General features: G+C 49.2%; 1 protein-coding gene across 1 annotated transcript in view; it reads left to right on the forward strand.

Annotated features, from left to right (window-relative positions):
• The window catches only part of LOC148596160 (uncharacterized), a gene marked incomplete at its 3' end in the record, with an annotated part of 74,144 nt that overhangs the window by 531 nt on the left and 55,696 nt on the right, over positions 1 to 17,917 (forward strand). Inside the window, exons 3-6 of the mRNA XM_088529944.1 lie at positions 79 to 231; positions 424 to 546; positions 725 to 827; positions 955 to 1,023. Of these exons, the coding sequence (XP_088386070.1) occupies positions 79 to 231; positions 424 to 546; positions 725 to 827; positions 955 to 1,023 (448 nt within the window). The remainder of the gene's footprint in view (positions 1 to 78; positions 232 to 423; positions 547 to 724; positions 828 to 954; positions 1,024 to 17,917) is intronic.

The raw sequence follows: 17,917 nt of genomic DNA on the forward strand, positions 1-17,917 counted from the left end.
GCCGGTCACCCGCCCTGTGGGCAGTGGGTGCCGAGCAGTGTGTGCTAGCAGCCTGCCCGACGGTCTTTCTCGTCACAGGAGGAAGAGGAGCTGCGCTGCTCGGCCTTCGGCCTCTACGGCACCCTGGTCTCCTCTGCGTCGGGGAGGAGGTCTTTTTTTAGCAGGGAGGTGGAGGAGGCCTTTCCCAGCCTGGTGCTGCACCTTCGTGACCCGTCCCCGGCTGTGTGCAATGTAAGAGCTCCAGGCGCCCCACAGAAAGCCCCGTGGAGCTGGCTGAGCCATAGGAGCACTTGCTCCCTTCCATGCGGGGTTGCAGGAGTCTCCACGGGCCCTGGGTGATGCTCCCCTGCCGGCAAGGTTCCTTTCTCAGTGCCAAGGCAGGTGCAGAGCATCCCCATGACAGGGCCCGGGGCTCTTTTGCAGGCCTGCAAGGTGACCCTGCACCTGTGCGCCCCATTTCTGGGGTCGAAGAGGCTGCGGAGGCGCATCAACATCAGTGTTGGCCTGAGTGCAGAGGAGACACAGGACGAGGTCTGCAGACACCTGGTGAGTGAGCTGTGCACTGGGGCTGTGTCCCTGTGCTGGCCGTCCACCCTGTGACTCCCTCGTCATGGGGTCACCCCCGTACTGGCTATGGGTGGGCAGGCGATTGGGCAGAGGGGAGCAAAGGGGGCTGTTGGAGATGGGGATGAGCTCCTGCTGCCTGCACTGTGTGTTGTCGCAGGCCCAAGACTGCCCCGCGCTGTTCGAGCAGCTCCTGAGCGCATCCTGGAGCTGCTGTGTGGGAAGCCACCAGGCACCACAGGCGGCAGCCGTCCACGTCCTGGGTGAGCAGCAGTGGGGGGCTGAGGCGCTGCTCCTGGGCGAGGCCCCGAGTTGGGTTCAAGGTCGGGCTCTGGGGCAGGTTGGGGCTGTGGCCATGCCCGTGGCCTGGTGGCCATGTCCCCATGCCAGGCCTGCTCCAAGACACAGCGCCAGCCACGTGGCTACAGAAGTGGGGCCTGGCTAGCGAGGCGACCAGAGGTTCCGTGGGTGCCAAAAGCCAGGGGCCTTGGGGATGCGTGGCCCTAGGGGTGCATCAGGGAAGACACCCCAGCCGAGCACAGTGGGGCATCAGGGGCCTTGTGCCCACGCTGCTCCCCTCAATGTCGGTGTCTTTGCAGCTCACTTTAGGCCAGAACACGTCAAGGAGCCCTGTACTCAATGGGCAGTAGCTGCAGAGCTCTGCACCGGGGGAGGCCAGCAGTGCACAGCAGGAGGCAAATAAAGCTGTGTCCCTGTGGAGAGGCACTGTCTGTCCGTGTGGGGCTATGTGCGGTGCGGCAATGACCCTGGCCCTGCCTCCCTGGGAATGTGGGCCCTGCGTGGAGCTGCCTGGGGACAGTGGAGAGCAGAGGGACTGCAGGGGAGGAGGTTTGCAGGTACTGAGCTTAGGGGGCCACTGCCAGGTGCTTTGGGGCACCAGGGTCACTGGGAGCACTGGGAAGAACCTGGGGGCCCTAGTGAAGGATCCCAAAGCAAAGCCAGCTCCGCTCTCCGTCGGCAGCAGCCTGTGGCAGCGGATGAGCAGATCTGCTGCCCCGCAGCCCTGCTCTGCTGCACTGCTGGCCTGGCACAGCTGCAGGCGCCAGGGAGAACCCCCTGCCGCACGGTTTGTTGGTGCCAGCAGCGCGCGGGCAGAGCTGCGCAGCCCCTCTGCAGCACCAGGAGGCTCCATCCTCGCCAGAAATGGGAACAAACCCACCCAGCCTGCCCCAGCTTCCCCCAAAGCACCCGCCAAGGACATTCTCTGCCAGCAGTTCCCTCCAGCCCCTTTCCCTCTTAGCACCCACAAGTTCCCACAACCCACGGTGGGGCTGGAAGGCCCAGCAGTGACTGGCTGTTGTCTCATGTGCCATTACACAGCAGTCAGAGGTGGCCCATCCACAGGCAGGCCCATCACTCCAGAGCACAGGGTGAAATAAAGCCCCCAGGCCACCAGCAGGCACTTCCAAACGCCGCTTTTAAACCTGCATCAACAAGTCCCCTGCTTGGGAATGGGAGGCTGCCACAGAAGCGCTTCCAAAAGGAAACTGCTCAGGTGCTTCCTCTTTCTCATTTGTGTTTTTGGGGAAACAGGCATTGGCACAGCAAAATATGTGTCTTTTAAAAGTAAGAGATCTAGTGCAGCTTTCCTCTTCCTTGCCCCGCTTGCTTGCAGACGACAGGCAGAGCAGGCAGAGCCCTGGCAAGAGCCCTGCAGCCGGGCTGCCCTGTTCCTGTGCCCGGGACACAGCGCTGCCGAGAGCAGCCCAGCCCAGCATGGAGGGGCTGCAGAGTTTCCCCGTCACAGGGCTGCTGGGAACTGAGCCACACATCTGCTGTCCCCCACGCACAGAGCTTTGGACATGCTTCTCTTTGGCACTCACTTCTTTTGCATCCTCCTGTCTGCTGGAAAGTTGAGAAGAAGATGATGGAGAAATTCAAGAGGAGCAGAAAAGAAAAGAAAGCAAAAGCCATCACAAGGTAGAACCTGATCAACTCCAGAGTATTTCCATGTCTCAAAGTAGCTTTTCCCATGCAGAGCAGATCAGATAGCTACGGGTAGAGAAGCTATGGGTAGGGAAGGTTGCGGGGAAGCTCTTTGAATCAAGAGCTTCTCTTCAGCTCAGCTACAAGGAAGTGTGGAAACATCATCAGGAATGACTTTCATTTCTCGAGAAGATGGAGCACAAAAGCACTGTGGGGGTTCCTTCCAGCGCAGCTGGTACCTTCTCACTGGCCTTGATGAGAGAGCAGTAGGACCAGTGCCATGAGCTGCCCAGAGCTCCCCTCTGCAGGGATGGGCTCAACCCATTCCCTGTGGAAAAAGGCTGTTTTTCTCTGTTCTTCCTCTGTTCATTTATGTTAAGGCACATTTTACTGCCTTACAAATGGTAGGGAGGAACAGTAGATTCTAAGTGTCCCATGTGGGACTCAGAAAATCCCAGAATCCCAGGATTTTTGAAGTTGGAAGAGACCTCTAGAGATCATCTCCTGTCACAGGTGCATGACGTGGCACTTGCTTTTGTTGACCCTCAGGAGGTTCCTGTGTGCCCAACTTGCCCACCTGTCCAGGTCCCTCTGAAAGGCAGCGCAGCCCTCTGCTGTGTCGCCCACTCCCCCCAGTTTTGGATCACACGCAAACTTGAGCACTCTGTCCCATCTTCCAGGTCATTGATGAATAAGCTGAATAGCACTGGGCTAGAGCAGTGCTAGCCCCTGGGAGGCACCACTGACCACAGGCCTCCAACTAGACTCGGCCCCATTTATCACAACGCTGCGAGCTCTGCCATTCAGCCAGTTCCCAATCCACCTCCCTGACGTTGGCTTTCCTGCAGGACTCTGGCACTGCTCCTGTTCTCCATGACCTTTTGAAGATGATAGAGAGGGGCTGAGCAATAACGCCTGCCAATTTTCTCAGCGTCTGTGGGTGCATCCCGTCGGGGCCCATAGATTTGTTTGCCTAAATAATCCCTAAAGCAATACTCTTCAACCAGGGGAAGCTGTTCCTCCCTCCAGATTTTCTCTCTTGTTCTGAGCTCTCTAGTCCATGGGGACTGGCCTTAGCAGTGAAGGCTGAAGCAAAGTAGGCATTTAGTAAATCCAGCATCTCTTTAATCTCCATCAGCAAGACACCCACCCCGTTCAGCAGTGGGCCCACATTTTCCCTCGTCTTCCTCTTGCTGCTGATGTATTTGTTATTGGTTGCCACAGAATGAGTGGTGGTGGGGGTGAGTGACACAGTGCACTTCACTCGTGCATTGAAAGAAATAGTAATAGGTTTTGTTCATATGGTCAATGGTTTCACGAGATTCTAAAGGCAAGGTCACTTATTATTTACTGCATGGGACACAGGATATACAGAGAATTACCAAGGAAACCCTCGCATTGAGGGTTTCCCAAGGGGGTTCAGATTGGACCCCCTTGCTTTGCAAACTCTTTGTGAGAGGAGTCTGGATGCAGCTGGATGCAGTCTTAGTCCCAGACCTGATCAACAGTTTAGGACTAAGGAAAATTGTGCACAGTTATGTCAGTAAAGTTTACAAGTTCAAAAAGAGCTGCTACCGTCACTTACCATGAATGTGTCAGGATCTGGCAAGGATCTCTTTAACGCTGAGGAGCATCCTTGGGAGGTGTCTGTGCTCAAGGGGAGACCCTGGCATGCAGCCCGCTGCGATGCAAGGAAAGCTCAAGGGGTTTTGGGGCTGTCCCCATATTTATGGGAGAAGATGACTGACTGAGAGTCATTCTTTCATTTCAGAGCAATTCTGGCTGGTGTATGCACAATCAGCTTTATCTCCCCCCAGAAATGCAGCCATCAGGACCCTTAATAATGGTTAATACCTGAGTGGGGGAAGAAATCAGGGAGCTACCCACCAGGATCAGATATGTCACCGGTGATTAACACCTAAATAGGGCCATGTGTGAACAGTCAGGTTGAGCTGGGGAAGGAGCACACTGGTCACACTCTGCCCCATGACTATAGTCAAGTCATCTTATCCTCACAGAGTAGTGCTATGGTCACCTCTTGGCTCTGTGCCACAAATAGTGTATTGATAATTTTTGCACTTACAAGTCCATGGCAAGTAAACATTTTTTAACATGAAGTACTGCTATTATGTACAAATTTGTACCTTTTGGGTGGTTGAATTTGGGTTATTTGTTTGTCATAACTCGCATTTTTATATACAAAATATATGTAATACAGCTTATAGATTATAAGTAATAGAACTAATAGCTCTAGAGTTAGTAAAATGAATACAGCATTTCCATCAGTCGTCCTGCACACTGCTGCAAGAGAAAATAAAAACTTGTTTCGGTGGGGTGAGGCAGAACAGGTTACCCCATTGAAAAAGAAGGGAAAATCCATTGTGCCCTTTTTCTGTCTTTTGCACCACTGCTGTCAGTAGCTTCCCAGGCAAGTGGGCCATGAGCTTTACTTAGAGTCCTAGGCACAGCGCCGATGGATGGTAAATTGACCATCACAGGCTTTCCAGCTGTAATGTTTTTGGATATCCTCTTTTACCTGTAGGCTGAGCACTAAGCTCATCTTTCACAAAGAATGCTGGGCTTACAGGCCTTCCAGCAGGCCCATAACAATTATTTAATTGAGGGAGTACTTTGGGAAGTTGTCTGTCCCCTTGAGCCTTGTGTGGGTTGAGGCTCTTTTTTTAACAAGCCATTGGCTCTTTCCACCATCCCATTTGATTTGGGATAGTTTGGGGTGTGGAATACCCACTGAATTCCTTCTTGCTTTGCCCAATCTTGCACTTTTTTACATGAGAAATGTGAGCCGTTATCACTTTGGATAACAGGAGTAGGTAGATGTGGGAACCAAAACAATAGTCCTTGCACCACACTCCGCCCCTTGGCTTTCCTGCACTTAATTGCTGTAAGCAAGCCAGAGACCCCTTCCACTCCCGTGAGGAGGCCCATTGGTCTTCTTGGCCACGAGGGCACGTTGCTGACTCATGGGTAACTTGTGCACTGCCTTCATCTTCTTCTGTAGCTTCCTAACCAGTGATAATATTTAATGCAACAGTCTTTTATACCCATTTACCCTTTTTGCTGAAGCATCTCTAAACCACATGTTTTCTGTTGGTGTTCCTTCAATGATGGATGGTACACTAAGAATTGCTGAAGGTTTAAGAGGTTCTTCCAATGCTAATGGATCTGTTTTTACAGGCATCTGCGATTTGGAAACCTTAGTATGCCTTCAGTTAGCTGCATATTTTCTGCAGCTCCTGTTAGGTAGGCATACCATTTTGTGGTAGTGGGGTTTTGTGCAATTCCTTCTGGGGGAGCAGTCCCCTTTAGGACTCCTTCTAGTAAATGAAATGGTCCTCTAGTTTGCACAGGTTGTCCTTGATGTGTTTTCTCAACCTGTTTAACTGCTTGGACTAAGCAAAAAATCCTTTTTCTCCCTTTCAGAACATTGTAGTTCCCTTTCTTTAAATGCAGTCAAGCTAAACAATAAATATCTTTTTGTTCCATCAGGGCCAGCCTGTAAGTAAGTTACAGTAAGTAAGAGTAAGTTACTGTAACTTAGTAACAATAAGTTACTTGCTGAAACCTTAGCAGCATGTTCAGTGCAACCCCATGCAACTATAAGAGGGTCGTGAGGGTGTTCTGGTCACAGTGACTGAAATTTTTCTATTTCTTCTGTCGGAGTTTTCACTACCGCTTTGTGTTCTAATTCCCACTTCTAGGGTTTGCCTTTCCTTAAGAGTGAATACAAAGGACGAGCAGTGATAGAATATCCAGGTAGGTGCTTCTCCAATATCCTAAAGTTCCCATCAATCATTGTAATTCTTTCCTTGATCGGAGCATTTGCAGCTCTTCATTTTTTCTTAAGGAATCTGCAGGAATCCCTGTACTGCCAGCTATCCACCAAGGAAGGAAAAGCTGCTGTACTCTTAAGAGATGTGAAACCAGAACAGTTCCCCCATTCTCCATTTACCTATGCTGAACATGAACACACTTTCAACCCCTCACTGAGATTTATAAATGACATCTTAGGAATGACACCTTATCCTTTAATCTCTTATATGTAGCCCTTAGCAAAGCCATATCAGCATTGAAGTATAGGAGAATAGAGCTTACATCTCCTTCAAAATCCAGGCCAGGCTTTTTTGTTGTTGTTTAAAAAAAAAAAAAAATGAAATATTTACCCTTCCAGCAGTTTTTCTAGCATATGATGGAGAAGTGATCTCCAACAGAAGACATTTTTAAAGTTCCAGATTGAATTTCTCCAGAAGAGTGTGTTTGGAAAGAAATGTGTCATCTGCTAAGCCTGCAGAAGGAGGTCTGTCGTGCTGCTCAAGAGTTTCTTATGCAAGTTCTGGAGAGTTCTAACCAAGTTGATTTGTCACTGAAAATATTAGGTACGTGGAAAACTCGGTAAGAGAGATAAAAGAGAATGGATGGGGAATGCAAGAGGAGCAGTGAGAACAGTTGTAGGGAAAAGGGTTCTAAAGTGAATATACTGCTGTGAACAGAATAACTGTCCTTCCTTACGCCTGCAGTTTGTCTGTGCGAAGGGGTCTCTGCAAAGCCAAACTGAATTATCTAGCATAGGGAAGAAAAACAAGTAAACCTCTGTTACGCACCCACCTGAGGACCAAAAGAAACCCAAGTTTAGTATCAAGGAATCTCTTCTAGTTTTATAGATTTTTAGCTCATTTTACTTAACTTGTCTAAGTGTCCTTGTATAAGAGCTAAAAGGTAATTGGGATAGGTTCACAGAAGCTAATTTAAATTGTCCTGGCTTCCTCATCTTCAGTGGAAAGAACTAAGATCATTTTCTTTGCCTGGTATTTGGGACCTCTGCCAGCCATGTGCTGTTACTTTTGATAGCAGTTGATTGGTAATTAATTTGCGTGTGGTGGTAAACAAGATACTTTGGGCACAGAAGACATGCCTTATTTGTCATCATGGTCAATTAGTTTTACACTGTGCAGGGCAAGCAGTCTGATATCAAAAGCACTTTTCTTTGTTTAAGACCTTGACCTTTCCAGGCAAAACCTGTAAAGTATTTCACACTCTTTGCCTGTAGTTCAATTAGACTGCTCTTATTAGGAGTGAAATTTAAGTGATAAAAGTGGAGCACCTTTGAAATTATAGGTGAGAGTCAAGCCTGAATTTCACATGTGAGTATAGAAAATGATTTCTTCTAATTGTCTTACATGAGCTGCAATAAGGAGCCCAGCTGCTCTCTCTATTCAGGTGCAGTTTCCTTGACTTCTGGGGTCTCCGTTAGAAAAATCTGCAATTTGTTTGATTCACACGATGTTTTCCTCCAGACATCCTGATGTGTTTCCATGGGCTCACCCTGCAAGGCAGGCACACTTATCTCCCAGTGCATTATCAGGCCATTCCATGTATTTGCTTCTTGTTAACTAGAGGATAATTTACAGACTGTTATTATATGCAGAGAGAGAGATGTTTGAGTGAAGTGAAAACAGGCTTCAAACTAACCAAGTATGAACTAGTTGTTTATATAAGGACATTTTCATAGATTTGGAGCTTTCTGAAGCTGTAACATTGCCCATGCTAGCTATGGTTTCCTTGTAGCATTCTCAAAACTTGTTCTAGACAGGGCAGGCTAGATCTCAAACACGAACCTGCTCAGCTGTGGGAGCTGCAAGCTGAAGTTTTTGCCTTGCATTCACTCTGTAGCTTCAGGATTAGGGAAGAGCAGCAGCAACTTATACTTGCCATTTTGCTTGTCCGTCAGAGATGTGAATGTGGTCTGGAAGAGATACTCTAGCACACTAGAAAGCAGGGAGCTGGCTCTTTGTTCAAGGCTTTGAAAGATTTTGATCTTTTTATTTGTTTTAGGCTGACAAAACACGTCCTTGGTTCTAGGTGTAGATTCATCTGTTTAATGTCCTCCAAGCTGAAAGTGGTGATTATCAGCTAAAACAGGGAATAAGGCAAGGGGTTCTTCAAGGAGACAGGAGTGTGTCCTTGAAGACTTTCTGCCTTCCACAGAAAGCTTGTTAAGCTTTGCTTTGGAGGGATGGGAAGCTGCTATTTTTTTAGCAGTGCTTTACTAGTGTCTCTACAGTCACACAAAGGAATTAATGCATTTCTCTAAAGTACCTTATTCTGATATTGTACGTTCATGAGTAACAGCTTAGGCTTCAGCTTCTGTTGCGTAGAAGTGCTGAATGTTTGGTGCAAACTCCATATGTTTGTGTGTGTTTCAGATTCTAAAAGCCTGCAAGTCTCAGAAGTCTTCGTCTTTGACATAATATTCCCTCTTTTTCATAAGGCACTCTGAAGAAAGTATATCTAGACTGTATGGACACTTAAATTTCATCTTCTTCATAAAGTATTGCTCCCATCACTATGGTAGCTTTCATGGCATTGAGTTCTGTCACTTGGAAAGTCCTTTTTCAGCATAATTATGTTTTGGTTGCTGCTGTAGCAGATGCCAACAGCCATGCTTCTCGTGTTGGCCTGCCTAACAGCATGCTTCCCAATTAATTTGGCACATTCAGTCTAATGCTTTTTTCTGTACTGCAGCCCTGGACTTGCAGTCTTGGAGATGGAGTTTTGGGAGGCTCCTCCTGGGAGAATAGCTCCTACTTGCCTCCTCACCCACAGAATAGAGGCCCCTGAATCCATCATTGATCTGATTGGAGCTGCTTCTTCCTGTTCTGATTCTCGTCTGTGAATGGTTGCCTCCAAGTTCAGCTCAGCTCTGGAAGGAACCAGGGTAGAAGTGGACTAGGAAATATCAGGCACTCTGCTAGGTGGGAAAGGGGAGATAGTGACAAAGGACTTGGGAAGGGATGAGATGCTTAGTGCCTTTTTTGCCTCTGTCTTCTCTGGCAAGACTGGCCTTCAGCAATCTCACCTTCAAATCTCCAGCCAAGCTTTCTTTACTAGTATAAAGCCCAGCAGAACACCAATGCCCTCCTCAGCCCACAAAATCTCTTGGCTCCAGCTAAACCTTGTGCCCACGAGTACAACCCTTAGCTCTGCCTTTCTGCCAAGTAAAGGAGATAGTGTCCAAAGTGTTGCAGAAGACGAGGTAGACCACATGCTCTGCCCTCCCCTCATCTACCCAGACATCATGGAGGGCTCTCAAGAGTGGTTAAGCATGGTTTCCCCTTGTGGATGCGTGTCACTACCCTGAGCTCCTTCTTCCCAGGCTGGAGCTGGCATGCCCATGGAGCCGCCGGGTGGCCCGGGCCTTCTGCGGGGCTGCAGGTGAGGCTGCTGGGCCTGCTGTTGCCAATGGCAGTGCCTTGCCTGGCAGGAGCTGGTCCCGCAGCCAGAGCATCTGCGCAGGCAGTGCGGGGCAGAGTGCTCAGGGAGGCATCACTGCTGCCATGAGCAGGGCCAGGAGCAGGGGGCCTTCCTGCCGCTCCATCCCAGTGTCCCCTGTCTGTGCGACTGTTGAGATCAAGGGAAGGGTGAGATTGGGGAAGAAGAATCACTCGACTCCTGCTACACAGCACACAAGTGTTTATTGCACATTTACTGCACTGAGCCCCGGTCAGAGGGACACCAGGCTCAGCGCGGGGCTGGTTAGCGGTGTCTCTGCCCCGCGCTGAGCTCTCCGGTGTCCCGCTGCTCCTCCTGGCCTGGCAGCTCCATCAACTTCAACAGGACCAAGGCCAGGAGGAGCCCGGGAGGCCCCCATGAGCTCCGGGCCTCCCCCAAGTCTCTGTGTCTGAGCTCAACTCTGAGCTCGGCTGTTCAGCCACTTCTCAGGCCATCTTCTGGCTGCTCTTCTCGCCCGCACTTCCTGAGGTGGCCGAGAATCGTTGTTATGGGAGCCCGTGTGCAGGGAGGGGTCACTGTTGGCAGGGCCAGGAGCAGGGGGCTTCCTGTGGCTCTGTGCTGGTGCTCCCTGCCTGGCTGTCTGGCGAAGGTGAGAAGTTTTGAGGGCAGAGGAGAGGCCCAGGGAGAGGCACTGGTGTCCTGCACCTCTCCCTGATGACGAGGGCCTCGTGTTCTCCATCGCGGTGCACAGATGTTTTTTGCACCGCCCAAGGGGACAGGGCACCAAGAGGCCCAGGGAGAGGCACTGATGGGCTGCGCCTCTCCCAGATGACACGGGCCTCAGGTACCCTGCTGTGGTGCACAGATGTTTTGTGCACCGCCCAAGGGGACAGGGCACCAGGAGGCCCAGGGAGAGGCACTGATGGGCTGCGCCTCTCCCAGATGACACGGGCCTCAGGTACCCTGTTGCGGGGCACAGATGTTCACCCCAGGGGGACAGGGACGCCGGGCCGGTGGGCACTGCTCAGCACAGCCTCTGTACAGGGGCTGTGCTTCACAGCGTCCCCCTGGTGTCATGGGCGGCCCGGCGGTCCCTGCGCCCTCTCCTCCTCCTCAGGGCGGCGATGCGGCGGCGGAGCCCCCTGCCCAGTGCCCGCCAGCCCCCGCAGGAGCAGCCGGGGCAGAGCAGGGAGCGAAGCGCCGCTCGCCAGCTGGAGCCGGCTGCAGGAGGGGAGGGAGCCTCCGTGTCCCCGGAGTCCACCGTTTCCCAGCGCTGCGGCGCTGGGACAGTGGAGGGCTCCTCGCTCCCCGAGCTGCTGGAAGGCTCGGGCTGCGGTGGAGACCCAGATGGGCTGGTCTCCACCACCAGGATGGGTGCCCAGAGGCGCTGCAGGATGGATTTGCGCGCCGCAGTTGGGGGCCAATCCAGGTGGGGCTCCCTGGGGATGAAGCCAAGGAGTTCCTTGCCCGGCCCCAGGAACACCACCTGGCTGGCCCCGAACTGTACACGGCGGCGAGGTGGGGAAGGGCCATGAGGCTCCCTGGTCACCCCGCCGTCCGTGCCTGGGCACCTGGGAGGGAGAAGGCAGGTCAGGAGGGGGCCGGGGCTGCCCAGTGTCCCCAGCAGGAGGCCCTGGCGCTGGCGGGTCCAAGGGAACCCAGCCCAACTCTTGGCCTCCTGGCCCACCCTGCTCCTGCTCGTGGGACCAAGCCAGCGCCTCAGGGCAGCCCCGGCAGGGCCAGGGTCCACTTACCCTTCCAGCCCCCTCCCAGCAGGCTCCTCTGGGAGCTCAAAGGGGAACACGGAGACTGTGGGAGAGAAGGCAAGAGGCCGTCAGCGCCATGGGGCAGCACCTGCGCAACCCCAGCCAGCAGAGGGGTGGGCGCTGGCAGCCGGGGTGCTGGCCAGGAGCCACTACCGTGGCTACGCTCAGGACAGGGCCGCTCACCTCCAGGGATGAACATCATGGCCATCCAAAAAGACGCCAGGACACGGCAGGCCGAGGGGATGCCCAGGATGGTAAGGAGCACGAGGCTCAGGGCCACAAGCTGGCACGCGGCTCGCACGCGAGAGTCCATGTCACCGAGGTGACAGGGCCTCGTGTGCGGCCAGCGCCAAGCTCTTCACCCAAGTCCTGTTTGCAGAGGAAAACACGGCCCAGCTCATGTTAGTGGCCCCAGCAGTGACCCGCAAGCCCAGCCCCAGGTTGGGCAGCGGCACCACAGCCCTGTCCAGCTGCCTTCCCACCCACTGCACCCGCTCCTGGCCCCAGCCCCTCTGCTCTGGGCTCACCCTCGCGCCTGGCGTCCGCAGCAGAATAAAATCCAATAATAAAATCAGCTCAAGGCCGACGAGAGGATATCTGGGAAGAGAAGGGCACCCTGTACTCACTCCATGTGCCCTCCCTGGCACCAGGCAGCAGCTGGGGGCCCTTGGGAGGTCACTGAGCAAAGGGAGGCTGGAGAGGGGGCCCTGGAGTGGCTCTTACCCCGCAGCCTCACTCCTTGACCACAAGGTCAAGTCTTTGCCTGTTTGCAAACGGGCAAAGTGACCCAAGGCCACCCCAGCACCACCTTTATAACAGGCCTGGGATTGTGATGCAATAGTGGTGTCACAGCAACAGCCCTGGGCCACACGGCAGGGGTTCTGATGCGATGCCGACATCATGGCAACATCCCTGACTCTGGTGCCACCCGAGGGCTTGGAATGTTGTGTGATGCTGACGTCCCGGCAACATCCCTGGGCCTAGTGATGCCCCTGTGCTGTGCTGACACTGTCATCACCCAAACACCAACACTGCCCAGCACTGCAAGGAGAAGCCCAAGGCAGCTCTGGCAGCAGATCCCCAGCGGCACCTAAGATCGGTCACGGCCAAGCCCATGGGCAGGCTGCAGCCTTTGCCTGGCAATGATGGACTCTGGTGTCCTGGTCTTGCAGGGAAAGGCAGCACGGATGTGTCTCCAAATGCTTTGCTTCCCAAAAAGACCTTGTGCCCATCAGCACTGTCTCTTCTTGCAGACTCTATCTAAGGAATGACTTGCAGGCAGGAAAATGATGCACTCAATATCCACCTCCCAGTCCTCCCTGGCCCAGTAGTTACTGTGAGTGCGCATGATCACAGATTCACTGAATTAAGTGGAGAGCAGAGGAAGCGTGTGTGTGATGCAGAGGATAACCCTGGGGTAAAGGAGGTGTGAAAAGTCAAAACACAAGCACAAAGTTAGTTGGGTCTTTCTGTACTTTCATTGCATATTATTTTCTCTTCTACAACTCAATATATGTGCCTTGAACATTGCCTTAGAGTACAATAAGAGCGGTTATGTAGACCGTTACTTTTGCAGCATAAAATAATCTTTTAAAAACTGCAATCCAGTAAACAAAGCCCTAGGAGATAAACATCCTTTACAACTGTCAAACTCTGAGCAAATGCTCATTTTTTTCATTCCTGCAAAGCATGCCTTATTCTGAGAAAGGAGAGAGAATAGCCAGTATCATGCCTAATATTTGAATGATCTGTTTGCAAGAACAGATATTGATGTAACCTTAAAGAAAAATGGTTGAGGGCTAAAAGATAATAAACAAACGTGCTGAAATACCAAGCACTACGTCTAACCCTACAGCTCAAGGGCTGTAAATTAATGGCATACTTTTTCAACATAGCAATGAACTACAAAAATTCTGCAGGCTCTTACTCCTTGCAAGGCCAACACATCTCTGAAACTTAAGTGACCTTTTGCCAAGTAAGACTGATCTTGGAAACAAATGAGTGTTTCAAATCCTGCTTCTGGAAGGGTCCGTGTGAAACCTTTTGTAATGACATTTCAGTTTTGGTGGTAACGCTGACTGTCATTTTTACTGGCTCAAAGCAAAACCAAACATAGTTAACTAAATCTCTTGTAGTGAATTCTATCAGCTAGATAAGACATGCAGCACGTAATGCACAGAACATTTGCTGATTGTGGATGTAGTCCAAGAATGTGAGGCCAGCTCATCTTTTTTGGTTAAAAGCTCTGATCAGGACAGTTCCGTCTCTGCATAAGGAGACTATCATTACGTCACAGATTGGTTCACCTCTGTTCCCATTATTCAGGCTTATGCATGCAGTAAAAAGTTTATACAATGCATGCTGAAAATTGGTGGATGAATTCCTACTGATTTCCATTAGATTGTGCCATAATATGGGGCCTTGTGTTTTATTGCATTGCCTTAGCACTTGGTCATCAGTACTGAAGTGTCTCCAAATAAAAACTAAGGAGCCTTGGCAATTTTTTTTCTTGTATGACTCATAAACAGCTGCATATAAAAATGAGAATATCAGACAAAGGTAAGTTCTTATATCATTTATACCTGCTTAATTATCTTTGCCAGAAGATAATTAAAACCAAAGTTATCATTGCTTTTAATTAAGCCAACATCCTTAGAATGGCAAGACGTGCTGCCTTGTGTTTATCCCTGCTGGAAATGTTTATTTCTATTGAGAAATTTTATTATGAAATATCAGGAGGAAGGAAGGAGAGTAGAGGCTTCAAATATCCTGGCTCCTGGTCCTGTATATTATGTTTTCCAAACTGTGCCTTCAAGGTGAGCAGTCAAGATAAGCCACTCCTCTGCAGCCCATCTAATTTGTTTTTCCATCATTTCCTTAACTTGGCTTACATGCAATAATCATTATAATGCAAGTAACACCGCTGGGAAAATCATTTCTTCCTCACTGAATAAAATATAACTTATACTACACTTGAATCATTATTGGCCTTGTGTTTATTTCACAGGCTTGCGGTCAACCTATGACTTCTCTAGCTGAGGGAGTTCTGTGTCTTCTGGCAAAGATCCTGCTTGTTACAAAATCTTCTTCTCATTAAATGTAATTAAAAACACTTAGGAATCTGAACTGATTTTTTAATCTCAGATGTTCAATATTATGTTCCTGAAGATTTAAGAAGTTTCTGAATATTTATTAGGAAGGTGGAAGCCTATTCTAGACAGGCTTTGAACTGTGCTCCTTGCTAGAGTAACTGAACGACTTTCCGCAATACATTTGTCATAACTGCTATTATTATAAGATTATTATAAGGTCATCTTGACCCTTCGCTACATCTCAATAATCTCAGGCCATACCACAACCACCCAGCGCTTCCATCTGTGCTTCCTACAATCTCCAGACTTTCCAACAGCACAAAAGGTGCCAGCACAACAGCACATGCCATACATCCTGAGGTTGCACGCAGTGATAGCAAAAAGATTCACACTGATCAAACCACCTTTCCCTGGATGGCCAGTCACTTACCCATTGACAAGCATATCCAGTGCAGATACATGCAGCTTCTCCCGCTCAGTCGCTGCCTGTGATTTTGCCTGCCTCATCATCTTTCTCACTGCACTGTCCAGCTCTTTGTGGAGCCGCGCTCAACTTGCAGTGCCAAGCAGCTCCAAACCATTAGCCATGGCATGTAGGTGAAAGGAGTCCCAGGCTTTAAGGCATCATCCAGTAGAATCACGCTGAAGAAGTAGAGGTTACACTCATTAAAACTTGGATCTGCTGCTTTTAACTTGGAGAGACATCCCTCCATAAATCCTAGAGTCTCCTTATTGGTCCAGGTTGCATCCTGTAACAGAGAAAGACAATTGCTAGAAAGCAGATGATGCTGAACTTCTTTTCATTCACACAAGCAAGTCAAGCTCAAAAGTAAGCAAGCCAAAAGAGGAAAAGAGAAACTCTATTTTCAGGTAAGAGTTAGCTTAGTAGGATGATGGAGATCCTGGCTTCTTTAAGGCAAGCCGGCAAGTGGAAGAACTTACATTCTAGGGGTTATGCAGTTTATGTCTAGTGGTAGATTTTCCAGTGTTGAGTAGAAAGAGCTGACTGGCTGGAGGTTTGCCCTGCAGCTGGAGTATTTAGCATAGCTCTCTGAAAGAAAGATTATTATTATTATTATTATTATTTATTTGCTCTCTACTAATGGCTGGCATTAGTAGCCATGTGGCAGATGGCTTCTGAGGTTTCCCCTTCTCTTCTCAGACAGCCACTTTAATTCACAAGCCTTGCATGAAGGTCACATCTGGGAGTCCACAAGCTTCTGGTTACATTTGGATGAAATTGCTTAAAAGACTCACATATTGCTGGGAAGAACAAGGGACACCTGTGCACGCACACATGCACAGGCCTTGCTGAAGCCTTCTTTCCTGAAGATTCTCATGTAAAAATAGCTTTTTTCTAATCTTTTGGTTGATAAGAAATTTAAAGAATGAATGCAGTTGTTCATACACAAGGCCCTTCATTTCACGAGCTTTCACTTTTTTCTCATTTTTTACCTTTAGGTGTGTTTCCACCGTGGTTAAAAAAAGGAGCAAGAAAAAGCTGGGAGGAAAATGTGAAGAGCCATCTAAAACCCTTATGGAGTAACAATCATACAGGAGAATCAATTAAATAGAGTTAGCAGTGGTGAAAGAGGAGACGCACTTTAGAAGGTAGAAGATTTCCCCATGTTATGAACCTTGTAAGCCCAGAACCATCCTGAATGCAATACAATGCAATGTTGGCCTAGTCACCTCTTCACAAGTAGTGACACAGCAAAAGAAAAGCGTGCTTTGCTTCTGATGAAATCAAGACCACAGGTAGCACACAGGCCCCATAATCTGACACATAAATCCGCCAAGTGCCTGCATTTAAGCCAGCTACTAACTGCCCCCCGGACCGGTGCACAGTCCTTATGTAAAGGAAGAACACGCACATCCCATCAAGATAAAATACAATAAAACCCGCATTTGGGGCTCACAAACAGAAAAATAAATGGGAAAAAGGTGCTTTATCTTGTTATATGAGGAAGGCAGGATATTGTATTTCACACTTATTTTACTCTGTGCTATGTACTTTTCAAATAAATGCTCCTCCATGTTTAACTTCATTAGTCGTTCTTGCCTAAATTGGGTAGTAAGATTTAAGGACTTCTTAACACTCAGACACTTGCTTTGGACTATGTTCTGGTTTTCTCCTGAATTTTGGTCTTGTATCCACCTCAGTGGTACTTTCCCATCATGGGAGCTGATACCTCTTTTACATAGACAATGACTAGAGAATAAGACTATGAGGGGTAATCTTGCCTCTGCCAAAGAGGGTATGAGCAGGTCTACGCTAATCTATACTGAGAGAGGACTAAAAAAGGTGAGTGCTCTAAAAATGCTGATAAAGCCTTTGCTCCTCAAAGCATTAGGCATAAAAGACAAGAGGATCATTTATTGTGCTTTGGCCTGGCACACTGAAAATAGGACTTCTTAACACTGCATTTACATTTGTATGTGTGTGAAACTGATACACATTTTACTTTTGCAGCTCATTGATGCTAGACTCTAAAATGGTATAAATAGGATAAAATGGCCTTTCCGGAGAATGCTGCTTGTCAAAGAAAGCTACAAGGGCAGGTTAATGGAAGCATTTCTTTTACCCTGAAAGGCATAAATGCCGTTGCTTGACGGCCTCACATTTAAGAAGGGAAAGGCAAATGAAGATATACAAAGACATACAACAACTAGTTGTATTGCAGGAAGAAGACAAAGCTCATCACATATGAAAAAAGGGTCATCAATCTCTTCCACTCTTAAAAAGAAATTAAGTAGTTCTGTTCCTCTTCATAGCCGTGTCATATGCAAGAGATAAAACATAACTGTTCTTTTCCAGCACTCATGAGGATTCAACCGGACAAGTTAGTCCTCCTGCACCGCTAGTTCCCCAGCACTAGTCTTGTCCTAACCTTGCATCTGCCCCAAACATTTATTCCAAAATAAATCTGCACAGCCTCCTTCTCCAAGCAAGCCCCTGCTCCCATAGGGCAAATACAGAGACTCCAGGAAAAGGAAAAAAAGCAGAAAAGGAGACCACATGGCAACACACCCTTACCAATCCTTAGTGAAGGAGTCAACTCTCCAACAGGGATCCACCAGGGCAGGAGAACCAAGTGCAAAACCTCCTTTCTTGTCCTCTGGCTGTTTCCCTGGGAAAAACACAGAGCAAAACCCTTTGGTCAGTAACTGGCGCACCAGCACAATGTCTTTTTAAAGATATCTTTTAGCTTTTGATTAAAAAGAAAATTCAACAAAGGACACATGTATACTCACAAGCCTTTCTGCAGGGCTTACTGTCTGTCCTGGCCTTAAGTGGCA

This window comes from Tinamus guttatus, unplaced genomic scaffold (assembly GCF_059628265.1).
Source record: "Tinamus guttatus ecotype Peru unplaced genomic scaffold, ASM5962826v1 Tinamus_guttatus_pri_ptg000029l, whole genome shotgun sequence".
Lineage (NCBI taxonomy): Eukaryota > Metazoa > Chordata > Aves > Tinamiformes > Tinamidae > Tinamus > Tinamus guttatus.